General features: G+C 41.1%; 2 protein-coding genes across 14 annotated transcripts in view; both read left to right on the top strand.

Moving 5' to 3' along the window:
- The window catches only part of hoxb3a (homeobox B3a), a 67460-nt gene that overhangs the window by 19347 nt on the left and 21149 nt on the right, over window positions 1–26964 (top strand). Inside the window, exons 1-4 of one of the 13 annotated variants that reach the window (XM_021312214.2) lie at window positions 1928–2812; window positions 12365–12453; window positions 13073–13213; window positions 13317–13416. The gene's annotated coding sequence lies outside the window, so the exon portion shown is untranslated. The other 12 variants (XM_021312219.2, XM_021312216.2, XM_036148628.1 and 9 more) reach the window with 12 other exon arrangements.
- Window positions 6125–10309, top strand: hoxb4a (homeobox B4a). Its single transcript, XM_012855402.3, has 2 exons — window positions 6125–8151; window positions 9598–10309. Exons 1-2 carry the CDS (start codon window positions 7692–7694, stop codon window positions 9897–9899), a joined length of 762 nt encoding a protein of 253 aa, XP_012710856.2. The 5' UTR covers window positions 6125–7691; the 3' UTR covers window positions 9900–10309.

Below are 26964 nucleotides of genomic sequence, written 5' to 3'. Positions count from 1 at the left end.
ATCTATCTATCTATCTATCTATCTCTCTCTCTCTCTCTCTCTCTCTCTCTCTCTCTATATATATATATATATATATATATATATATATATATATATATATATATATATATATATATATATATATATATATATATATATATATATATATATATATATAATTGGGCTCATCTCCGTTAGTATGCCAGCTGTCGGCTGATATGGTTTCTCTCAGAGTGCAGCTCTCCTGCTCCGCCACTAGAGCTCGCTTTAGACTAGGAAGACGCTGCTCTGCAACACCTTGAGCAGACGCGCCCCGGCATTTAAACCTTAGCTGGCATTAACTTTAAACTCCATCCGTTCTTCCTGCACCATTAAATAATTATTTGTACTGTTCACTGTTTACAAACAAAACATAGAAGGAACCATAGATGGCTCTGTCGCACTCAAATTGAGGGGAAAACGTAATTTAAACTTCGCCTCATCTTAAATGGCGCACAGTGTTATATTTGTTGGCCAGCCTGCCTGCTGAGCTGATCCTGAACTAAAAATCTAGAGCAGCATGTGGACCTGTTTCCTTTACTATTCTTGTTTCCTCTTAACCCCCCCCCCCCCCCCCCCCCCCTCCCACCCCCCCACCACACACATTCCGCCTTCCAACCCGTGGTGAGGGGGGGGGGGGTAGTAGGGGGGTTGTTATGGGCACTTCATGGCTCGCTGCTGGGGCTACCAGTGGAAAGTTCAGAGAGTTGAAGGGTCAAAAGTTCGCAATCTTGGGGGAGTCCCACACTCGCCTCTAACTCACTCCAGAGAAGGCCTACATCAACCATGTTTCTTCATTTCAAGCTAATAGCTCATACCTTTAAGGCTGACATAATTCAGTTATACCCAGTTCAGGGCTGGATTTAGGAGGTTATGCCACACTGGCTGGAGATAGTTTCAGTGCTTTAACCCATACACATTTCTTTTACACGTGCAAATTGAAACGGATTGATAAGATTGTTAAGTGGAAACTTTGAGGTTTTAAGCCATGAAATTGGGATTTTTTTTAAGTATGTTCCTAATAGACGTGGCATAACAGGGTTACAAATTGCACATTGGTTGCTTTCACAAAAATCCAAGAGTTTTGTTGGTTTTCTTATGTTAAAAAGTGTGTTTGTGAAACATCTTATATTAATCTGTATTATATTTATTATATAGATTTATTGTATTTATTATATAGATGTATTATAATACAGATTATATTAATCTGTATTTGAGAAGCCCAGTCAAACTTCCAACTTCTATCTGAAAGAGAATCTGTGCATGGATAGAACAAATTATCTTTGCAAAATCAAACATCAGAGCTTCTTACAAAACATGTAACAAACAACATCTTAAAAAAATTTAAATAAACATAAAAAAACTAGTTCAAACATGTGTAAAGTTTGTCGGTAATAAACAGGAAGGTTCAATAGATATAATACCAATGTAAGTTTTCCATTAATAATTAAGATGATTATAAATAATTTTTTTGATGATTTAAAGAAAAATCTTAGTGATTTTTTTTTTAAGTCATACCCATTTATTTCTGTTGTCTGTTGCACAGTAGTGTAAAATGGAGGTGAAGTAAAAGAACAGCTATGGTATTTTGTTCTCTTGAACTAAAGTAATGGTCTAATGAATGTGAGGTCTAAATAAATAACGATGGAATTAGGCGGGTAAACTGTGGATTAAACCAATACTAATAACATCCATGCAGTAGAAAAGAGCTATTTGCCTTTTCTGCATGCAGTACTGATCACGATCCTTAATTAATACAAATTCTAAGATCTTATAACAGCTTGGAATGGTCCTGACTCGACTGGCTCACGCATCACCCTGCCTGAGGTTCATCATTTATATGTAACAAAAGGAAAAGGACAAATGATTCCGGAAGAAAAAAAGTAGTGTGCGAGAGTGAAAAGACCTCCTCCGCATCCACAGGTCATTTTTCTTGGAGTAATGACTCCAACTCAATTTGGTATGACAGAAAGCGGGAGAGGGGAGGTTTGGAACCAAATGACAGAAAATGGGGATGAGGAACAGAAGGGAGAGCAGAGAGGTGGACGTGTCAGAGAAAGGGTGTGGAAAATAAAGGGGGCGAGTGAGGCAGAAGGAGAGTTGAGAGGTTGGCTCTGCTCAAGGGTGAACGGGAGGTCATCTCGTCTCAGCGACATTAAAATGTGGATCAGGGACGCGGGGCGACACGCCTCGTGCGTTAAACAAAGACTGTGCCAAACTGACAGATTAATTTGAAAACTTGAGACCATGCACACACTAAATGTCTTAAAGAGACCACAGTCTCCACAGCAGCTTCGCTCTCCTCTGTCTCCCTCTGCCCCAAAGCTTCCACCTTACACCAGCCGCTGATCTCTGTAGGTCCTCACGCACCGACGCTTTGGGACGATAGCGTTTTTGTATGCGGCGTTTCGGGTTATTTCCCCCCCCTGGAAGATCCGACCTAGAATTGCAATAAGAGGACCGTGCAGTGTGCTGCCGAAGAGTGGTTGTCGTTTTCCAAGAGACCTGAGATGTGCGTAAGATAGCTCGTCTTCGGAATCGACAGCTTCCTAATCGTTACCTCTTTCTCCGCTATAAGTGGTTCTAAGAACAAAAAAAAACATAGCGGGGAAGCGCAAAATGTCGTGACAGCTGAAGGCAGAACCTTCTTGTTATGCTTACAATGTCCAAGAGCGTCCGGGATTTTTGTTGAAGATGCAAAATAAAACAAAGAACAGGCGTGACATGGCAGGATCAGGAAGATGGAGCAACCCAGTGGCGACGACGGTGGAAAAGTCATCTGATTTTCACCGGAGTGAGTAGCCTGCAAGGGGCAAAAAACACGTCGCTCTATGGAAGAAGAAGCTGCTTCGTTTGCATTTTGCCCCGTATTTGTGTGTGTGTGTGTGTGTGTGTGTGTGTGTGTGTGTGTGTGTGTGTGTGTGTGCGCGCGCGCGCGCGCGACAGGTGCCTTGCTCATGCTGTGAGGAAGGTCACGTGTAAGAATTATAGGCAAGAACCCACCTCCTATCCTCCTCGTTGTTGTTTTTTTTAGCACAGTTCCGTTTTTATTGATTCATATTTTGATTGATCAGATTCAGTGTGTGGGATGGTCCTGTTGTTCTGCGCCATTTTTTTCTGTGCCTTGTCTTTGTTAATTATTTAGCACAACTCGAAGGAGACTGTACGACGTGATAGACTGACAGACAGACAGACAGACAGACAGACAGACAGACAGACAGACAGACAGACAGACAGATAGATAGATAGATAGATAGATAGATAGATAGATAGATAGATAGATAGATAGATAGATAGATAGATAGATAGATAGATAGATAGATAGATAGATAGATAGATAGATAGATAGATAGATAGATAGATAGATTTACGTCATATTTCCAGTCCCATCAAGTAGGCATAAGGACAGACATTTTAATTGGGTTCAGCCGTGTGGGTTTTGCCCGCTGGAACGCATCATGCTTGTTGTCAGCGAGTTTTTGCTGTTTATTTTTCAAATCTAATCACTAAAAGTTCGTTTGAAAATAAGTTTTCTTCGTTTTTTAATTCATCCATCAGTCCCGCTGCAACCTTGACTGTTCGATATTTCAAGTGGTTGTCAACGTACCTATGATTGCCAGGTCACCCTTGTGAAAGAGATTTGTCTCGGTGGGTTTTTATCTGGTTAAATTTTAAATTAAATTAAATAATACTTTGGATGGCAGTTCAGTATGTGAGTGCGTTCGTTGTAGAAGGGTAATAATTTAGCGTCAAACGCTCCTGTGAAAACGGAGTTTTAATAATTTGACTGTGCTTTGTTTTTTGCTGATTGGAGCAGTTTGAGCTATGACGAAGGAAGCTACGTGTGTTGGATTTTGAATTTAACATTCCATGTTTTAGTTCCCCACCTTAGAATTATGACTTGCAGCACAATCAGTGACAGTCCTTGCAGCGCTTCACGTTTCACTCTGTCCTTTATTTTGCATGACAATAACGTGCGAGCTGAGCTGGAATTATTTTTCAAAATGCACAAAGGAAGAGAACAACATTTCTCCTCCTCTTCATTGTTCCTGCTGCTTTTTTCCCGTTCGTAATATTTCAAAAACATTGACAAGGCCTCTGGCTGTAGCTAATGGGTCATTTAACCCTTGAGTATTCTCAGTTTAATTTTCTCTCGCTTTCAATAACGCAAAAAAACTTTGTGTATATAAATAAAGGTTAAGAAAAAAATTGACCCATTTGTGTATTTTCTGATGGTCATTTAGGTAATTCTGTATTTTCCAGAAAAACAAATTGGCTTTGGTAAATAATAAAATGTTTCGTTTACTTGTTATACATTTATATATATATATATATATATATATATATATATATATATATATATATATATATATATATATATATATATATATATACATTTTTGGCTCGTCTGACTGGACCGCTGCTGAGTGCGTTGATCTCTACAGATAGCAGTGGAAACAATGAGGCTGCCATTAGACTGACAAACTTGACAGAGAGAAAAGGAGTGTTGTGGTTGGACTCAGCACACCTTGATCGATACCTGTGTTGACCCTCGACTAAGCGGAAGGTCAAGGTGACAGAAACACAAGCTCACATAATGGAATATAATCCAGCATCTTTAACTTCCTCCTGCTTTAACAATTCACATCTGCTGCTGTAGTATTCTTTGCTAATACATGAAAAACTTTTGGAGAACGCGGTGAGCCGCAGTATTAGTGGCAGCGGGGCGCATCTGTTGATGTCACTAAATCAATGGGGAGAGTAACGTAACATGAGTATGCAGGACCTATGTATGATCTCATATGCTAAATGACGTGTGGCACAGTTGGACTAAAATTATTATTAATAATAGTGCCATGTTATTTAATACAATTAAAAACAGAAAGAAAGAAAGAAAGAAAGAAAGAAAGAAAGAAAGAAAGAAAGAAAGAAAGAAAGAAAGAAAGAAAGAAAGAAAGAAAGAAAGAAAGAAAGAAAGAAAGAAAGAAAGAAAGAAAAAGAAAGAAAGCTTTTATGCATTAAAGGCTTTTTTAAGGACGGTCCTCGGATCACTTTTTAATTCAGTTACATTTGAGTTTGCAAGACAGACAGCAATTCATTTACTGCGCCGAAGGGGCATTTATCCATTTATTTTCTGCACCATCCATTCTCCAGGCCGATCTTTCAGGACTGTTTTTGATGGGACAGCGTCTCTTCTTGCCAAGCGATTTGTCTTTTCTTTCACAAAACGGCGTTCTTTCTGTAAGAGTGGCCGCTGGTGAAGCAGCCAAGACCATTTTTTCTGACTCCACAATTTTTGAATCGTTAAATCAGTGATGCTAATCAAATTCTGCTGTACATTCTGCCTGAAAAAAGTTGCAGATTATTAATGGAAAAAATGCACTTTAGTATCAATTAATAAAAATATTTTCAAAATTAAAACAAAAAGGAAGGAACCAAGATTTATACAGGCCTATGTTTCCCTCTACCGTGAACAGGCTATAATTATTATTATTATTATTATTATTATTATTATTATTATTATTATTATTATTATTATTATTATTATTATTATTATTATTATTATTATTATTATTATTATTGTTGTTAAACTATTAAAATATTGAATAAGCCTTGCTAAAATATTTTACACAATTACAAGAAAATTAAAAATTAAACAGTGAAATATGTAAGGCTTTTCTAAATGCATTTGTTATTTATTAAGAACTGAATCGTATTCCAGTAAAATAAATGCCAACAAAAAAAATTGTATTAAACCTTATAAAAAACGTATGATATGACAAACAGCAGTTCTGAAACTGTCCCCCTCAGTTATAGATTTCCCTCAGCCCAAAAAAGAAACAAGACGAGCATGTTCAATTCCTGATCCTCGCTTTATCTTCAATTTTTTAATCTTTGTCCTCAAGCTGAAGGTAGTCGGAACAGTGTTCACGTTTCATCCAAGCATTCACCTGGTCAGATGGACAGCTCTGACGAAGGGAAGTGTTGAATAGTGAAAACATACGCTGCACATTTACAGAGCCAGTGTCTTCTATATCTACCCTGTAGATCCGGATTTGTGTCAGAATGACTGCAACCATCACAAATTCGCTTCTAGGGGAGTATATAGTGGATTTATACACGACGGCAGCGACGCATTCACTTGGGAAGCTGGAAGGTCCCTCCAGGTTGTTGCTTCCTGTTCCTATTCGTTTGGAAAAGAAAACGAAGTTCTAAAAATCTTCAGGCCTCTTTTCGTTTTGAGTGTTGACAATGTAGTAACTATATTCTTAGACAATGTATTTATTGCTTTTGTTTGAATAATTTGAAACTTTGTATATTTTTCCAAACGATCCGTCTTAAACCAGAGTGGGAAAACTGTTTTGGTGCTGTTTACCTAATGTTTGTTTTAAAAATACAGATACTGGTTTATTTGCTTTTATTTTTTATATATATGTATTTATTTATTCTGTTGAAGCAAAGGGTTTGGATTCTCTTTATGTGCATGTTCATGTATGCGTCCACATAAAAGAAGGCCGATACAGCGTTTAAAGGAGTAACGCATTGTGTATGCTTAATAAATAGGTTATGCGCTTTATCATAATCTTTGCTTGATTTTCGTATTTATTTTGTGTGTTTGGCTGGCGGGTGTACTGGGCTAGGATGCCGCGCTTTTTAGGGAGAAACGAGACTTTAAAGTCTTGTGTGAAGATGAAGTTAAACCAAAGCACTTTGCCTCGGTCGGTTTTATGAACTTTTGAAGTGAACGGAGCTAAATCCAGTATTTGTCATGCAGAGTAAAGAGCGACTCTGGCTGAATCAGTAAGTGAGCTGGGGCGGAATGTTGGCTGGGTGCCTATGAACCACACGGGGTTTAAAAGGACAACGGTGAGGAGCTCTCGTTTCTCATGCTAAGGTTTGCTGGTGATTTAGGAGGCCGCGGAACCTGAATTACTTGATGAATTTTCTATCGATCCTAAACACGCCAGATTAATCTCTGACACTGCTACTGGGTGGCGGTGCAGGAGCCGGTCAGGCCACTCTCCCACTCCCCGGTATTAGTGGAGAAAGAGAAGAATAAGGGGAAGAAAGTTGGCAAACAGCCTCTGCACACACCCTGTAAGTATACAGAGGGAGGGGCAGTCGCCATGAACTCCCCGGAATACTTCCTTTCAGCTTCTTGTTATGTTTTATTTTCTGCTTGAACTTTTTAGTCAGGCACCTAGCAGGGGGAAAGGAGATGTTTTTCATGAATCAGATTCCGGTCATTTTTTGGGTTTAACCAAACTTTACTCTAATTACAACAGCAGCGCTTGTTTTTTTTGTTTGTTTTTTGAGGATTTTCGGCTTTTTTACGGGCTGTGGATCTCCGCTGACATGATGTTACCGAAACTCTGAGACATCGGGGGAAACGGTGGAGTCTCGCAGGGAGAGGATCTGATCAAAAATTGAGGTCATATGATCATGCGCGTGCGGGAGCAGTTTGTATGTTTAATTCCATTTCCTTATCCGGGGGTCTGTCCAAGAGGCGTGCCATTGGCTGGCTGCTGTCACGTGGAATCCTAACTTTGTTCACTTGACAGAAAAGTAGGAGGGTTCAAGTGAACAGGAATAACCGAAGACTAAAGGGATGACATATAAATTTTAGTTATATCTTTTCGAGTCAGTGAAATTTCAGTAAAATACTGAAATTAATGGCCATGAGCTCATATTTGATCAACTCCAACTATGTGGATCCGAAGTTCCCACCCTGCGAGGAATATTCACAAAGCGACTATCTTCCCAGTCACTCCCCGGACTATTACAACTCCCAGACGCAGGAGCCTGCTACTTTCCGGGCGGACCCTATCTACCACAATGAACACCACCCGGCTCATCACCAGCACCGAGTTGAACCGCCGTACACACCGTGCCAGCGTGCGCCGCAACCCACTTCTGTAAGGACGTCCCCCCAGGGTCACACCGTTATCCCCACCGGGCTGAACACCACCCCTGTGTCCGAGCAGAGCCACCGCTGTGACTCGGTCACACCGAGCCCGCCTCCACCTCCGCTCTGCGCTCAAACTCCTCGCAGCCAAAGCGGGTCTTCCCCCGCCAGCAGCCGAAAGGACCCGGTGGTGTATCCGTGGATGAAGAAAGTGCATGTAAACATCGGTAAGAGCTGCATGGGAACTCTATCGCCCTTTCCCTCTCTCCCTCTCTCTCTCTGACTGCAGCGCAGAGCTGGCCATCAGACAGCTCGGTGTCCTCCGTCTGAGCTCACGTCTGCTCCCTGCGTTCCGCTAGCAGCAGAGGAGAACAGTCGCTGCAGGGTTGAGATTTACGGTCGTCTGTTTGCAGGGTCAATATAATTACATCCTCCATAAATTTTTATTACACCTCTCAGCTGTGGTGTCTTTTGAAGTCTGATCTCAGGCAGCTCTGCCTTATGACAACTCAGAGCGAGCCCATAAGTTAGCTTTTATGCGCTGGTAATTCGACTTTAAGTGGTGCGGCTGTATAAACGGCGGACTCCAGCCTTCCGTCCCTCTCGCTGTTCCAAGGAAAGGAAAGTTTTATGGCAGATGAAATATTCATGTTTATAGACCCGGCCGTAAAACACTAATGTGAAAGCGAATAGCTCCAGTCTAGTACGGCTTCTCTCGTCATGTTCCAGCAGGCTTGGAGCCTATTGCGTTCCAACCGGAGTGCTCATCGGCCGAGAGCAAAATATCAGTTTTGCTAAGTCATATTACTGCGTTTACTCCATAAAGCTTCGCGTTTACAAATAAGGACATTTGTTTCTGTTTTTCCTTTAAACAACCAATTCAGCTGTCGCAGTTGGAGAGACTGAACTCCACTGCGTCACATCTGTTTACAGCTGTCTGTAATTTTCAGATTTATTGAATCATTACCCAGTCAGCCATTCAGTGCCATCACGTCTGCTGCCCCACCGATCCACTGCCGTCTCCACTAAAACCACCACCTTTGTTTTTCAGTAGCTGGAACACACACGGCATCACACCATCCACGCTTTCAGCTGGTGCCGTTTGCGCACCAGATGGACGAAAACGAGGTGTAATAGCTTTGAATGATTGGCTTATGTCACAGGCAAATTTGTCTTATCTTTAAACAGATTTGTTTTCAAATTTCCAGTAAGTCTGCGCGCACGACATGTGCTCAGGTCACGCCATTGGTGTATGGTGTCACTGCTGCGGGCCTGGCGCATCATATGGGCAACTAGAAAGCTCGAGAAAACACAGATCACAGAAAAACGCGCTTGTGATTATTATTTGCTAGCTGTTTCTGAAAGAACACTGCAGTCAATGGCTTATTCATTTGCTTAGTTTGTTTCTTTATATAAAGGACAACAGTACAGTAAAACATTACTATCTTCTCAGGAAGTGTATAACATTACATCTTATTTATGTAAAATTTCCAACTCTCCTGTGTCTGATTTATTTAAGTTATAATATTGTTTATTTACTGTTTTAGTCCATCAGGTTCAAATACAGTTAATGTCTGTAGAAATATCATAGTTCTGTTGTTCTTTGGGTGATGTTCACAGTTCCTCTGTCTGTAACTGGCTTTTAAATGCCTCGTCCCTTTGTTCTCTCACAGTCAATTCCAGCTACACAGGTGGAGAGCCAAAGCGCTCGCGGACGGCTTATACGCGCCAGCAGGTTCTGGAGCTGGAGAAGGAGTTCCACTACAACCGTTATCTGACACGCAGACGTAGGGTGGAGATTGCGCACACACTGTGTCTGTCAGAGCGGCAGATAAAGATCTGGTTCCAAAACCGGAGGATGAAATGGAAGAAGGACCACAAGCTGCCCAATACGAAAGTCCGCTCCGGGACCAACAGCACCACAAGTGCTCAGATTGTGTCCGCGTCTCAGAACCGCTCCTCCGGACCGCTATAGTGCGGCTCTTTGAGTTGTGGCAGGAGGATCCCACCCGTGTTCCCCAGCTTCTAGACTGAAAACTGAAGGAGTGGCACTGCAGAACCTCCGGAATGTGCAATTTGGACCATAATATGAACTTAACTATTGAGAAGAGGACAAAGGCAACTCATGGCCGAAATCAGGCCCCTGATCATGTTCCGTTACTCAGCTATGAAGTTGTTTGTTTGTGTGTGCGCGCGCGTACGTGCGCGTGTCTGTGTGCGTGTCTTTGGGGGCGGTGGTAGGGATGGTACTTGTTCTTTTTTGTCTTTTTGTTTATTTCTCCAGTCCATCCACCTACTAAGTTTTGTTGTTCAGAGTCGTTTGTGTGTGTGTGTGTGTGTGTGTGTGTGTGTGTGTGTGTGTGTGTGTGTGTGAGAGAGAGAGAGAGAGAGAGAGAGAGAGAGAGAGAGAGAGAGAGAGAGAGAGAGAGAGAGAGAGTTCTTCCTGAGCATTTTTCTTTTGTTTTGAGAACATCCTCGTTTCCATGTTTAATCACACCAAACCCGAGAGCCATTTTTCACGTTCCCTATGCGGGGTACACAGCAAAGGGGTGAACCGCGCAATTCTGCCCATTACCCCGCCCCCTCAGACCACCACCCCCTCACACGCTTGTAAAAAATGGAACTGTCGTTTCCTTTATAGCCCCCACTCCACCCCCATACACACACACATAAACACACACGCGTAAAAACAGTAGAAAGCATCATGTAGCCTGTTGGTGCCTGCAGAACCCAAACAGAACATGTACCCGCAGGTAGAACCCAGCAGGCGGTTTGCTTTTCACTTCTATGGTTTGAACTCAGTTTAACAGTTTGGCTTGATGGCAGAACATATCTTATAAGTACGACAGGTTATTATAGTTATTTTTGAAATAAGTATTGATTGCAAAACTGTGGTCTGTGTTGGCATTGCTGAGTGAGATGCAGAAGGTTCACGTGATCCATTGACTGTTCAGTTTGTGACGTTATGCAGGCCGCAGGGATATATAAGTATTTTTCACCGCTTATCAGACATGACAGTTGCACACAGGACAATAATCACATGAAAATTGTACAAATGGTACAAAACACAGCACTTGATAATGTATTACATATTACCTCACTCTTATACTCACATGTACTATATATACATGTATTTTATATATATATATATATATATATATATATATATATATATATATATATATATATATATTAATTTTTCTGTTGTCTCTTGCGCTCGTTTATGAAGTGAACGGTTTTCAAGCTTTTAATGACATGAAGAGGTACAATTATTACGTTCCAAAACAAAGATCTATTCTTTTGTTCTATTTTGGAATTAAAGAATATATGTAATCCACTGCAAATGTTTTAGGGTTAGGGATAAAAGAGGTTTCTTACTGGCCCAAGACAAGGTGATTTTCCCCCTCATTTCATCCTTTTTTCTGTACTAATTCCTTACCCGTGCGTCTCACTGCGCTTTTCAAATAGTTTTATTATTATTATTATTATTATTATTATTATTATTATTATTATTATTATTATTATTATTATTATTATTATTATTATTATTATTATTAATGCTGCTTTTGTCACATTCCAAATGCCGCAGGATTTTCATATCATGGCATTTGTTGAACATTTGTTACCTCCCGGACATGTAGATGTCCCTTTCTCTCTTTTCTCAGTGTCAACCTTCCTGTTCTTTGTAAATAACTCAGAAATATAAATAAATGACTGAACATGCAACATTTCGAATGTTATTCTATTTTTTATTTTTTTTACTGTTTCAGATGTTTTTACATAATGGTATTATTGGACTTGAAAATATTGGATTGGATTTGGAATGTACTCTGTTTTTAAATGAGCCTACTGTTGGAAAGCTAGAGTTTCTTTTTCATTTTTCCTTTGTTGTATCTGTGCACTTCTCTTCTCATCAGGTTTTAACGCTGGAACGAACATTTGACACACAATAAATAATTCCATATAATCTCAGTGTTGGTTTTGCCTACAAAGGTGCAGTGAGCTGTCTTCAGAAATCAAGAGGCTGTGATGATTAATCTCTCCCGGCCAGGAGTGATCCTGGTACATTACGTCCTGTAATCTCGTTTTAAATCACAAACCGTCCTTCCGTTTCTCTCCCGTTCTCTCCTTAATTTAACGGCTGCTCAGATGCGCTGCTTGCACCGGGCCTGTACAGACAGCCCTCCCCCTCCGCGCGCGCGCACACACACACACACACACACACACACACACACACACACACACACACACACACACACACACACACACGCACACACACACACACACACACACCACCCTCAGCCCTCCCTGCTTTAAACAAGTTTATTATTTTAACACGTAAAGAAGTATAATTTTGTATACGACCCTTTACATCACCAATCTATATTTTTAAACAGCATTATGTGCAGATGTGAATTTTTGTATCTATTTATTTTTTAGATATTACGGAAAAGGAGCGGGCCAGCGCAATAGCTCAAGCCTTGACAACCAAATAGATAATCAACAAGACGAATGGCTTCTTTTGGGAGGTGCGGCTCTCATATTAATTTTCATTTTCTTTTCTTTGAGCAGGTATCGAAAAATAGAGAACAAGAGGAGGGGGGTGAGAAAATAGCATTCTTCTCGATGAACTTTAAACAAAAAACTGTGCCCTCAAAATTGGTCTGTTAGTGCACACACAAGACTGCCCGATTCTCCATTTGTTGGCTGATTCCTCCTCGGACCACTTGCCACAGAAACCCCCTTACACATCTATCTATCTATCTATCTATCTATCTATCTATCTATCTATCTATCTATCTATCTATCTATCTATCTATCTATCTATCTATCTATGAAAATAGAAATAAATTAGGTTTATATATATATATATATATATATATATATATATATATATATATATATATATATATATATATATATATATATATATTCGTTTTGAAGGGGATGACCACCTTACTTGCTATCTCTCTGAATGGAAACAGATTTCCAGGAGGATGCCCACACCCACCCTCTACAACAATGTCCACTACCATTATGTACTTGCCAGGGTAGAAAGGACAGCACGCAAGAAAAATGTGAAAATTATTCAAGAACAAATCATTAATCATTTGCTCTTCTTTAAAAGCTTCTTCTATTGTCATTCAGCAGCTCCACACAAGACCCCTTATGCCAGGAGAGAAGGAGGGCAAAGATCACATAGACGTAAGAAGAGAAAAAAAAGTCGTCTTGGAAGACATTGAAGACCCCCCACCACCACCACCACCATCACCTCCCCCGTCTTTCCAGGTCCTTCGCCTAGAAAAAACACCCACTCACACGCAAATATACACACACATCCTACAATTGACCAATCTACCCCCAAAAAAAAACGAACTTTTCTGTTCCTTAGTGCTAACAACACAAGCCCAGAAAAGAAACTCCAGGCCAGTAGTCAGGAGTCCTCAGCGTAAGAGGAGATGGCCTTGAGGCTACTGGAAGCTGCGACAACGGTAAGAGGCCTGGGGCAGTTAATTTAGTCTTTTCATTCTCTGTTTATCCTGCTTCTGTGAGTCTGCTCACTCTGAGGGGTTTTACAGTTTTATTGCCTTGTGATTGTTTGGCGAGGTCAGGAAAAGAGGGCCCTGAAAGGGCTTTCATTTTAGCACAGCATTTACGTTAGAAGTTAAACACAAGTGTTTGAGTGTGCTTGCGGGCGTGCATGCGTCCGTGTGTTTGTGTAAGGGCATACGCAAGGGGCATCTGTTGTGGTTTTTCATGTTTTTGTTTATTGAAATGTTTTGTTTTTCTGGCTTGATTGTCACCTCTATTTATGTTTTTCCCACAGCCCATTTGAAGCCATTCTATCTGCTTTTACGCATGTTTAGTTTGTTTATGTGTTCACTTTATTTTTAGACATTTTTCATATTCATATGGAACAGCAGCCTTGCATAGGATGCTGTTGAAGTAAACTCCCTAGGGTAAAACTCGTCAGAACCATCCACAAACTAATGTTTGTTTCATGTTTCGTTTGGACAATATGAGACACTGTTGTTTTTAGTTCCAAATGCTTGCGTGTTTTTTTCGTTAGTTCGTGTTTTTCGTTTTTCCCCTTAGGTGCAAAAAGGCCACAGATGTGATCAGAATATGAAAAATAGTGAGGGCTGCAGGGGGAGGTGAGGTCTTGAAAAAGAAAAATTAAAACACAGCAACGTACCCTGGTTAATGGAAACTGGTACAGCTGCACTTCACAACCAATTTGGAAAACAAAGGCTCTGCAAGGCTTCCCAAATTAATTGGCTGCTCTGCTCCCAGGTCTTCCGTTTATCTGCGGATCCAAACAGCAGCAGCTCAGTAAGCCCACTCACTGTTGCTTGACCTTTTAGCAAATCAATCTTATAGGAATGAGAAATCAAAGCACAGCAGATCTCTGTTGCAGCTCGCTGGACGTCACATAATACCATTGCATAAAAAGGAGAAATAAATGGTAGAAATATCGAAGCTGGACAGTGAACAGAATTCAGGGATAGTAAGAAGATAAGCATTGGAAAGGCAAATCAATGATTGTGCATTGATGACAGAAAGCAAAGCAGTGGCCAGGAAGAGTTCAACCAGGGGACACGTTTTTCTGACCGATGAGGTCCACTGACTCTGAAGCCAGAGGCTGACCCCCGGTTACCCCCCCGATCCCATTCCTACCTTTCGTCCCCCGCACCCACAGCGTACCTACCCCCGCCTCTCCTGGTCCCCCTTGACCTCACCAGACGGCTGGACCCTCCGCTCCCTCGGACATTCCCAGACCTCTGGAGCCCTAGGGCCACTTTGTCATCACATGCAGAGTTCAGAACACTGGTACCTAGGCTCACCGTGGCCTCTTTTCTCTCAAACTCAAACAGACAGATGAACGTATAGACTGACAATATTTCCACACGCCATGTTCAGGTCTACAGACTACAGCTTGGCATTATTTGACAAGACCTAAATAAATCAGAAATAACAGACTTTAAAATATGAGGACATTGAAGTCTAGACTCTCGTGTTAAACCTTGAAGGTCGTGATGAAAAATGAGACATTATAAATGCATGCTTTACGTTTCAGATGATCATAGACGACTGTGATAAAAAAGATTTGAACTGGGCTTCCATTTAATTCTGGTGCAGGCTTTCAAGCCTTGTCATAAGCCCTGTTACCATGCTGAATGGTGGTAGTTTAACGGAAAGTTATTTTTGGTAATAAAGGGGAAAAAAAACTGCACATAATAAAATCATCATAACAGTAACCAGATCCACAAAGCTCAGGCATTTAACCACCAAAAAGATTTTATAGCCTCTACACCATGGTTTTGAAATTTACCATACATTTTATTATTTAGTTTTGACTTTGATTTTCAATTCTATTTTAGTTTTAATTAGTTTTTAGTATTTATTTAAAAGTTTAGTTTAGTTTTTATTAGTTTTGGTTATAGTTTTAGTCTTTTATGTAATATGACTTACATGCTAGGGGAAAGGCTGAACACTAAAAAAATTGAAATAATTCTGTGTAAAAAAATCTCAGAAAACAATCATACATTTTGCGGTGTTTTATTTTGCAAAGTCTCATTTTTTTTTGAGTAAACGAAAATGTTTTTTGCTTGGGGTGTTCATGAATTTGTTAGATTTAGTTAATGATAATAACCTTGCTCTACACTCAAGTCAAACATTCTGCTTTTTCTTCATGATTATTGCCATCTAAAAAATTTGTTAAATTCAATTGCATACATTCCAATTTGCTTCTGCCACTAACACAATGCAGTCATGCTGATTTATCATATGGATTCACTGACGTTGCATCAAACATGTTGTGATAGTAGAAAATAAACTATTCAATAATCAATAATTTTTAGTGTCTTTATGTGTTATCATAATGAATTATGGTAAATTGGTGAGACACCTGCTCAAAATACACATAGATACACATAACACGCTAACACAATACATAATATTTTCACTTCTTTTTTCCTTTTTTTGATCGTACCAACACTTCCTGAGAAGCTTAAACCATACAAATAGCCCTTAGTGTTTGATAAAGTGTTCAAGTCAAAAAGACAGAAGCAGTCCCTTTAAAGACTATGTAGATTACTGTGCAGTTGCATTAGTGTATCAGACAAACACTTATGGCGAAGTTAAAAAGTGTGCAAATAGTCATTGTCAAAAATTTCAAGTTGAAATGTCCACTTAATTCTAGAAACAAAAAGACCTGTAGCCATCAGTTTTCAGGATGATGTAGATTACTGTGTAATTAATTCATATCTTCAAATTACAGAACTGTGGTAGGATCTGTAACAATACGGCCATTTTCTAAACCCGTTCATCTGTAAGTCCTTCTTCTTCCGCTTATCCGGGGTCGGGTCGCGGGGGTAGCAGCTTCAGTAGGGAGGCCCAGACGTCCCTCTCCCCGGTCACTTGGGCCAGCTCCTCCGGAGGAATCCCAAGGTGTTCCCAGGCCAGCCGGGAGACATAGTCCCTCCAGCGTGTCCTGGGTCTTCCCCTGGGCCTGCTCCCGGTGGGACGTGCCCGGAACACCTCACCAGGGAGGCGTCCAAGAGGGATCCTGACCATGCCCGATGCCCGAGCCACCTCAACTGGCTCCTCTCGACATGGAGGAGCAGTGGCTCTACTCTGAGTCCTCCCCGGATGATTGAGCTCCTCACCCTATCTCTAAGGGAGAGCCCAGACACACTACGGAGAAAACTCATTTCAGCCGCTTGTATCCGGGATCTCGTTCTTTCGGTCACGACCCACAGCTCATGACCATAGATGAGGGTAGGAACGTAGATCGACCGGTAAATCGAGAGCTTCGCCTTTTGGCTCAGCTCTCTCTTCACCACAACGGATCGGTACAGCGCCCGCTTCACAGCAGACGTTGCACCAATCCGCCTGTCGATCTCCCGCTCCATCTTCCCCTCATTCGTGAACAAGACCCCAAGATACTTGAACTCCTCCACTAGGGGCAGCACATCCTCCCCAACCTGGAGAAGGACCTCTACCCTTTTCCGGTTCAAGACCATGGTCTCGGATTTGGAGGCACTGATTTTCCTCCCGGCCGCTTCACACTCAGCTGCGAACCGCTCCAGCGAGAGCTGTAGATCACGCCCTGATAAAGCCAAAAGGACCACGTCATCCGCGAATAGCAGAGACGCAATCCTAAGGCCACCAAAACGGATCCTCACAACACCTTGGCTGCGCCTAGAAATTCTGTCCATAAAAGTTATGAACAGAATCGGTGACAACTCTCACTGGAAACGAGTCCGACTTACTGCCGGCAATGCGGACCAGACTCTGACACCAGTCGTACAGAGACCTGACTGCCCTTATTAAAGGGTCCGTTACTCCATACTCCCGGAGTACCCCCCCACAGGATCCCTTGGGGGACACGGTCGAATGCCTTCTCCAGATCCACAAAGCACATGTAGACTGGTTGGGCAAACTCCCATGCCCCCTCCAGAATCCTGCTGAGGGTATAGAGCTTTTCTAAACCCATGCAGCATAAACCATGTTTAGATCTTGTAGAGGGCATCCCACAATTCCCTGTGCTGACATCACCACCCGTGCTATATCTTTCCTCTCCTGTGCCATGCATTTCCCATATCACATCATTATGCTGAGACACAAGATGCTTTTGATTGTAACTCTATAAAAGTTTGTTAGCAGTTGGGTAGAAAGTCCAGTCCATTTCAGTTTTCTAAGAAAGAAGAGCCATTGTTGGGCCTTCTTCTGGTGGGAGGTGTTCACGGTCTATGAGTGGTCAGAGGAAATGGGAATGCCCAGGAACTTTATGCTGTCCGCATGCTCCACCACCTCCTCATGTATCTAGACAGGAGCATGGTCAGTCTTCCTGGACCTCCTGTAGTCCACTAAGACCTCTTTGGTTTTGCTGGTACTCAGGATGAGGTTATTCCTGGAGCACCACTCTGTCAGATTGTTGACCTCCTCTCTGTAGTGGGTATAATCATTGTTGGATACAAGACCTATACCAAAGAGGTGTCATCCGCAAACTTCGCAACCATGTTTGCGGGTAGCAAAGCAGTCATGCGTGAACAGGCTGAAGAAAGCAAGACTTAGGACACAACCTTGCGGTCTTCCTTGAGGACCTTGAGGATCAGTGAAGCAGATGTGCATATCCCTAGCCCTCATCAACACCCGGGGCCTGTTGATGAGGAAGTCACTGATCCAGATGCAAAGCTAGGAAACTATCTGTGGAACTTGGTACTTTCGCTGAATATTTGGATCTAACAAACCAACCTGAATTTTGTTTAGCTTGATACATTCCAAAACTTAAGCAGGTAGATATATTTGCTCTATACAAATGAGCTGCAGATTTTGTATAAACACCCTTCTTGTATGCAGGTAGCTAGTTATACTGTGAAAAGGTTCACAAAATATTTCACAGTAAGTAAACTGTGACTTGAAGGGATGAGGCAAGGGGTCAGGTAGGTGATGGGAATGCCTGTTTGGATTATTTGGTCTAAATGAAGGGACTGATGTTTCAGCAAAAATGTGCACAGGAAGCTGTAGACTGTAGAACTGACAATGTAAGCATCCATTCTCATGTACTCAAGACGATACAGAAGGACATGGGGAACATGTTCTAGGAAAAACGTTTGGTTCTAGGTAGGCATTATGAATTCAGAGCATTGCACACACACTCCCACACACACTGATCTTTGGCCCAGAGAGACTCGTAGTGGTTTGCTAATTATCAGACAAATCGCCTGCACATTTTTTTCCCTCTTTGGCTCGTTGCATCCGTGGTGCCAGAGAAATTTATCATTCTGGAGAGCACGAGGAGCCAGGGAGGTCACAGTACTGGCGCACGTGCTGCAGGAGGAGGTCTTCACTGGAGATATATAGAAGCAAGAGCAGGCGGAGAGTGTAGTGTGTGAGTGGATGTGATTGTATCTCTGTGTGTATGTGTGTACCAGAGAGAGGGGCCCTGTGAGCTTTTTAAAAATCATCTATTAAGTATTAAAAGCCAGAGCCAGATAATGGCTGCCAAGTGCAACAGGCACGCGCAGTTTCTTTGAAGTGGCAGTGTCGTTGAGCTGTCCCCTCTTTGTGAATATTTCTACGTGATTAGAGGGTTTAAAAAGTTAGCAGCTAGAGTTAAATAATTCCATATCAGATCCCCATTTAAAACTGAATTATCTTCAGTGTCTTTTCCATTGAATTTCGTTGAATATTTTTTGAGCTTGGGGATTTGTTAAATGTTTCAGAATTTAATACCACTGTTAAGACATTGTAGCAAGATCAATGTAAAAGAAACAGTATTAGGAGCTTGCTTTTAATCAAGGATGTTACAACAGAAAAATAACAAAGGGGAAAACTGACCTTCAACCAATTCAGATACAGTTCATTTACGGTGTAATTCGGAAGGCTGTCTTACAGACTTTATAAAAACAACAATCAGAAAATATTGAAACTACACAAAATGCTCAAATAAACCGCAGCCAGATCAAGCTATTAAAAAAAACCCTACATTCCCATCTTAATTGTGGTCACATGTGCGAAAAATAATTTTTCTACGTCAGGTAATGTTGTACATCACACATCCAAACACTGTCAGTGCAAATGTTGTTACCAGCTGTTTAGATGTTTATTACAAAATAAAAGATAAACATACATGGACATCTGCGGAGCAGGACATGGACGTGACACCACCTGCTAGTCTTTTTTGACTGAACCTGTAATTTACGGAAAGACCTCAGACCGGAAGGACAGCCTTATGAGACGCCCAGGAAAACGTGTTTTAAACCGTTTCTCACGCGTGTTTCAATCTTAACTACTTAAGATTGAACAATCGCTATGAAAAAGGTGACGTAATTGAAAATTGACTTTCTCTGTCTATCGTTCCCTGTCGCATTTTTGCAGCAATTTTTTTACATCCAACCACTTATGCAAGAAAGAAAGAATAATCATTAAAAAATATCACAATCGTGATTTAGTAATAATAATAATAATAAAATAATAATAATAATAATAATAATAATAATAATAATAATAATAATAATAATAATAATAATAATAATGTCGTTATTGTTGTCACATGTGATCATGTGTGGGTGCTTAAGTATGACAGTTGCATCCTCTGTTTTCACCAAGAGACAATGTCAGTGGTTTTGGCTTTGTTAAACCTGTCTCATATATATATATATATATATATATATATATATATATATATATATATATATATATATATATATATATATATATATATATATATATATATATGTATGTATGTATGTATGTATGTGTGTGTGTGTGTTTCTATACCGCACAAGTTTTAGTGTACAGAAAATTAACGAACTGTCTGTGGGTTTACAACGACTCATTTTTACCAAAATGTTTTGATAGCTATGCAAGTATTTAAATTATTTTATGAAAATAAATTAGGTTAAATAAAATTATTGCAAATGATGTCTGCTAGATTCTATTCTTTATTTCCCCCAGTTTTTTGTAATCTAACAGCACGCAGGATTGATTTAGGATTGATGAAAGAGAAGCGGATGATTTTCTGTTTAATTTTCAGGTCTTCCATTGCTTTGACCATGAAATGTTTGTTTTTTTGCACCCAGCAGAGGTTAACATGCTCAGCCTCTCAGTCCCGACATTTTTTCTCCATGTCTCATGCTCTATTGTTTCGCTTGCGGCGGCCTGAGCGCCAGAAGGAACCCGAGGTCCTATTGTTAGCGCCCCGCACGGCCTCTGGGTCCCTCTGCCTCCTCGGTGTTCTCTGTGTGTTCATCTGACATTCTGCCTTTGTTTCAGTCTCTTCGCGACTGAACTGCAGCTTTTGGAGCTCTCTGGCCGTCCGCTACCTGCCCGGTCCTCTTTTCTATCGCCCAAATAAACGCACCTCCGAAGGAATCATTCTTGTTTATAGGATGAATGCGGGTGATTGTGGGAGATTTTTTTTCCAATAAACAACTGTGATTTATTTTATGACATCAAATTAAATTAGGAATAGACTGAATTTCCAAACGAAATTTGAAGGCCGCTTTTGGAAATTCTGTCATTGGTTTTCTTCTCTCGTTTGGCAATATGAAGGCCCAGGTATTATACACTTTGATTGGATTTGTTTGATTTCATATACCTAAAGGGATTTATTCTCTTTTTCTTTAATATATTAGCATTGATACATATTTAGTTTGGCTCAAATTGGCAACAGAAAAAAAAATAACCAAAGCCCTGCTCCCCGAGTCAGATAAATGATTTCCTTATTTCCTGTTGCTGGAAACACGTCCATTAAAATATGGGTTTTGATGGGGCAATCTATGGATTCTTTTTGGCTCAGCCAGGTGACGGCGAGCTGAAAAAAGATGACAATGAAGAGTGGGATGCGTGCAGTAATCTTTACAAACCAACACAACCTTGAGTAATATATTTTTCATCACTCTCTCTCTCTGTTGATGGGCCTGTCCTGCGTTACCTCAGTTTACTGGACACACTGTCTGCCCTTCACCCAAATTAAAGATCGAAAAGTGAGCAGAGTGCTCTGCTTTTGTTTTCCTCATCATTTTTGTCTAAACTGTGCGCACGGGCCCGGGTAGGTTCCAGGAACTCGTGGTGGCCCCCTCCATAAACACCCCACCCAGACCCCCGCCACGGTCAAGACGTCACGTGCTTCATTTAATAATTAATGTAGAGGTTGCAGAACCGATATGGATTTGTCCGGAATATTATGGACAGGATGGCGCTGTGCTACAAGTGTGCGTGTGTGCCCTACGTGGAATACTCAACTGTCCTTAAAAAAAAATACAAGCCCCTGTAGCAGCGGAGAGGGGGGAGAGAGAGAGAGGAAAGAAGAGAGAGAGAGAGTGAGAGAGGGGAGAAGAGAAGACACCGGGAAACGCCAACAGAGAGAGAGAGAGAGAGAGAGAGCGAGCGAGCAAGAGAAAAAGAGAGAAGGAGGCTGCAATCAAACAAATTTGGACGGGTGTGCGTCTTGCGGGTCGCTGTGGACACCGTGAGTATTGTGGAAGGAAGGGGACTGCATGGGGGAAAGCCCACTTCTTCCTCCTGTACGCCGCGCCGCCTTCGCAAGCATCCCACCCAGTGAATCACAGGCTGTTTTAACACCGTGGTAAATATGCCCCCAAATCCTCATCTTTCGCTGTGCTTTCTCATGGTGCATGTGGCTGTCGTGTTGTTTACACATCACGCCCCCCCACCCATCATCATCAGCCATTGTTTATAGGTTGGAGAGATACAGCCGTGCAGCCTACAATGAGGGAGGGAGAGGGAGTGCTGCGATGTTAGCCGATGGCTGTGTCTATCTTCAGAAGCACTTGGATGTTCTTCTCCATCTTTCTGCCATCAACTCCTGTTTGCCTCCGCATCTCTCTATCCGCTTGAGTCTGTCCATCCCTCTCTCCCGCTCTACTCCTCTCTCTCCCTTTTCCCCTTGCAGCCAGCTACTTCTCCTGATTTATGGTGAGGTAGGGTGTCAGCGTGCGGCTGCGATTGTGATTTTGTGAAGGAGTGCTGTTGTTTATGGCACCACACGCGATAAATCATGTGTTCCAACGCTGTGGGAAGAAGGTGGGGGAAAACGACGGCCGATAGACCGATGATACAGCAGGAAGAAGAGCAGATGAAGTCTCGCTTCTTCCACCGGTTCCTCTTTTACCTTTCCTCTGTTTCAGCTTAGTTGTTCCTGTATTGCTGATCCACCTGCCCCCCTTTCCCCCACCCCACCAACCCCGGTAATGATTCACACGTTTTTTCCTCACTCGTGATTAATACCCGCGGTGTTCCCCACTTCCCCTTGCAGCAGTCCACCCAATCCTGTTCTTAAATTACTGTGGTTACCTATTAAAGTAAGATTTGCAGAAATCTGGTTCACTGCGAAGCCTTCAGCAGTAATGAAATCTCATGCAAAGGACCTTCTGGCGAAAACGCAACTCTATGTTTAGCTCAGAGGGATGAAACTGATCAGAATGCCAGAATGAATTTACTAATAATCGTACTTTGAATCGTAGCTTCACAAGCACAGCTAGGCCCCTGACTTTAGATGCAGTGTGGGAACAATTAGCACGATTTTGTCTTTTTCAGGCATCCTACTAGATCTCTTTGCTTTTGGTGATTTCTTTTAAAGAACTCCTGAGTCGCATTGGTGCCATCCCAGTGGGACAGACTATTCTTAAAGTTTTATTCCCATTTTCTCTCTCTCCCTGCATTTCTCCCATAGTAAGTATTTTTCCTTTGATGCAAACTGGAAGGGAGCTTGTCGCCATTATTCATGTCAACATCCAGTATCTGGTTTAGCTCAGCTCCTTCACTGTTAATCAGAACTTATTTCCTTTGCTTTGGAATTAAACCGGGGGTGAAAAGAAACAGAAGTAAAAGAGACTCCATTTTTCTTTATGGTTTGTTTATTGGTAAATATTTGGAGCCAACGTGACTGAGAATCAAGAACACTCAGCAAGATGTGTGATCTGGTTCCATTTTTAGCCTGCAAGTAGAGTGAGATGGGGGCGGGAGTAAACATAATTTCATCGGCTAACCTCATAAGTCTCCGTGGTGTGTGATGCCTGTGTGGTGTTTGAGTGTAAAAGCAAATGGAGCAACGTGTAGAGATAACGGGACAGGACAATGAACATTGGATCACATGCGATTTTATGAAGAAAAAAAAACACAATACATCGGCAGATAGAAAAAGTATTTATTGTTATTATTATTATTATTATTATTATTATTATTATTATTATTATGGATGGATGGATGGATGGATGGATGGATGGATGGATGGATGGATGGATGGACGGACTCAGGCGCATCCCGTCCCTGCCTGTCTCCTTCTCGTCCTCAGCCATCAATGTAAACCTCAGTATAAAGATTAGAACGGGCCACCCCTTAACTATGACAGCAGCAGTAGAGAGAGCAGAGCTTCTTATCCACATGCGTACTCTTGCTCTTCGCTGTTGTGTCAAAAACAATATTTTGGCTCATTTCTGTGGACGAAGAGAGAACAGGTGGTGGTGGGGTTTTATTCCCATATAAACAAACCGAAGCCCATTGGAGTATAACTTTTCTTTAACCCCTTCTTGTGAAATCTGTTATGAGTTATACTTGAATGATAAAATTTAAAATTCTAAAAATTGTGAAAATCAAGGCCTGTTAAAAGAACAAAAAAAAAATCTGAAAAAAAGTCCAGCTTTTTGCAGTTATGCATGTTTGTCCTCGTCGCTGCTCTTTGTCAGTGGTTTTGGGGACAGTGTTGTAAAGAGACAGGATCTTAAGTTCCAAAACTTCAGCATGTAAATGAGCAGCAAATGTCTATTTTATACCATATCACACAAGTCTGTAACTAAACATGTTTTATTTAAACTTTAATTAAACAGGGATTCTAATTGAGAGCCAAGATTTCATTTTCAAGAGAGAACTATTTTGATGAAATAAAACATCTATATTCTTACAAAATAGTCAAAACTCTTGAATCGACTAAGCTGCCGGTACACCGGTGTTCCTGCAGCTTTAGCTTATACTGATCACTGCAGTCGCTTTATTGTGAAATTGCACAGAAAACATCCAATTTATCTAGAGACCGATTGCAGAGATCCGTGTGCGTCTCGGGCGTTGCATGGAGTCCTATAGCCTTTGTCTTCACATAGAGATTAATACATTACCTATTAAGTACTATTTTGTCTTTGTAAGCGGTTCTTTTGAAAAGGGACGTTTTTTTTCTTGAACAACGTAGAGTTCTTGGCGGCAAAGACTAACCCAGACCAGCCACTGTAGCTATATTAAATAATATCTTTAAAATAAAGATTTGGTTGTCTAGTAAATACCAGCAAGACTATTGTTTGTACTGTTTGCTCAGAGCACAGGTCGTGGTTGCTGTGCCTTGTGCGGGCGAACGCATCTGATCCATGTTTATTTAAACAACCACGCTTTTACCTTGCAGTTACCGCAAATGGAGCGTCGATTTTATGAATATATCCAAAGTTAATGTCCGAACAAGCAAGCGCAGACGCGCCTGAGAGGTAGGCATAAAAGTCCATTCTTTTTCCAATTCACTGCTGAGACTCGCAGCCATGTTGGTGGCTTCACTGTTTGTCCACGTAGCAAAGATGTGAAAAGAGCGTGGAGACCTATATGTTAAATGACATAAACTGTTTCTTTTCTGCATTTTTAAGTTCCAGTTTTATTATTTGTTGAGACCGATTTACTTGCAGATACCCATTGTAGCCTATATTTCAGACGAGAGGCGAAGGTAAAAGTCGGGTATTCGTAATTACAGCGAGACGAACAAAACCATTTTGTTTCGGGTAATAAAACGAATCTGCCAAATCTTGCACATTTATGTTCACGTTTCCGAATGACCCATGGCAATATATGCATCGCAGGATATATTACATTCATAAAACAACAAAAAATAGACAAGAGTACTGTAATTCCAGTGTGACAAAATAGAAAAAGCAGGAAAGACCGGCAAAATACAGACAAATTAAAGAAACCGTGTGAGATTTTCCCTTACCCTCTACTGCAAAAAAAATAAAAAAAATAATAAAATAAAATAAAATTAATAATCCTGGTAAAGTAAATAATAATAATAATAATAATAATAATAATAATAATAATAATAATAATAATAATAATAATAATAATAATAATAATAATAGGGGTTATTTAACATTAAACCTAAACTCAAAATCAAGTTCGCCTTAAATCTGTAACCCTGTAATCGTTAAGAAGACGAAAAGGAAAACATGGTCAATTATTATTATTATTATTATTATTATTATTATTATTATTATTATTATTATTATTATTATTATTATTATTATTATTATTATTACATTTTAGCAGGTATCCAGTCTATTGCTCCACGCGCCAGTCGGCTCCTTCTATAACTCCCCTTTGCGCGGAAATTACTCTCGCGTCGAAAATAAATCAATATGAAGCTTCTCTGGTCATTTGTAATCTTTTCTGCGACGGCCATGATCCAAGCTCGTAAAACTGAAGCGTCTGCAGCTGAACGAAGAGCCCTGCAGAAAGCCTATTTTTTTTTATCGGTCCCTGTCTCAGAAAACCCGGGACGCGCAAACTGGAGCCATTTGAGCCGGAAATGGTTGCAAGAGGAGGATAGCAGGCTTTAATTCCTCGCTCGGTGGAATGTCTCTGTTCGAAGCGCCATCCAGCTGAAATGAACGAATTCTCTTCCCTTTAGATCAACTTTCTCACCCTTTTACTTTCTCCTCCTTCTGGCATCCCTTTTCTGCTCGAACTCCCTCCGCCTGTGGATTTCTGTGTAGGTGTGTCTGTGTGCGCGCATCGTTTTGTGGCAAAGCGCCTGTCTATACGCGTGGGCAGATATTAAGAAAAGGAGACAGGCGGAATTCAAAGCCAAGTGCACGGCTTAAGGATTGATTTGATCTCCAAATATTTGCTGTGAACAACATTTAACTCTACACGATCAGCGCAAAGCTAAGCGAATCACTTTTATAATAAACTAACAATTCAAAATTGAAATGAAATTTAAATTGAAATTCTTCAATACATTTAAAGCAAGTTTCTGTTTAACTGTAATACCTTGATATCAGATACCCCTAGAAACCTGCGGTAAACTTTTAACCGTCATTTAACCATCATCTCCTCTCGCGCTCAGTTTGACGCCATGTAACAACAGCTTTCTTGGGATCTTTGGGCAGGATGGACACACACGTTGTAGTGAACAGCCCTAACTACAGAGGAGCACCTCCACCCCTCCAGAATCCTGATTTCACCTCGGGGAGTCCTCCACTCGGGTCAGGATCAGTCCACTTCGCCAAGCCGCCAGTATCAAACCAAAGGGGAAATACAAGGTAACATTCCAGGAAGACAGAAACATAAAAATCTTAAAATATTTGAGGTGGAAACAACTAAGTATTGTAGCTAGGAATCCTGGGTGTTTTCTGTTCGAAAGAAGGTTCCAAGGTAATAACTTGTGTTAGGAGAGCAGCACAAGCATAGTGGAACAGACAGACAGGGACCAGCAGCAGATAGGAGAGCAGGGCTGGGATTCACTCATCTGGGAGCTGGGA

This window comes from Fundulus heteroclitus, chromosome 16, assembly GCF_011125445.2.
Source record: "Fundulus heteroclitus isolate FHET01 chromosome 16, MU-UCD_Fhet_4.1, whole genome shotgun sequence".
Lineage (NCBI taxonomy): Eukaryota > Metazoa > Chordata > Actinopteri > Cyprinodontiformes > Fundulidae > Fundulus > Fundulus heteroclitus.
Note: the sequence above shows the minus strand (reverse complement) of the source record. Positions and strands in the feature narration are given on the sequence as shown.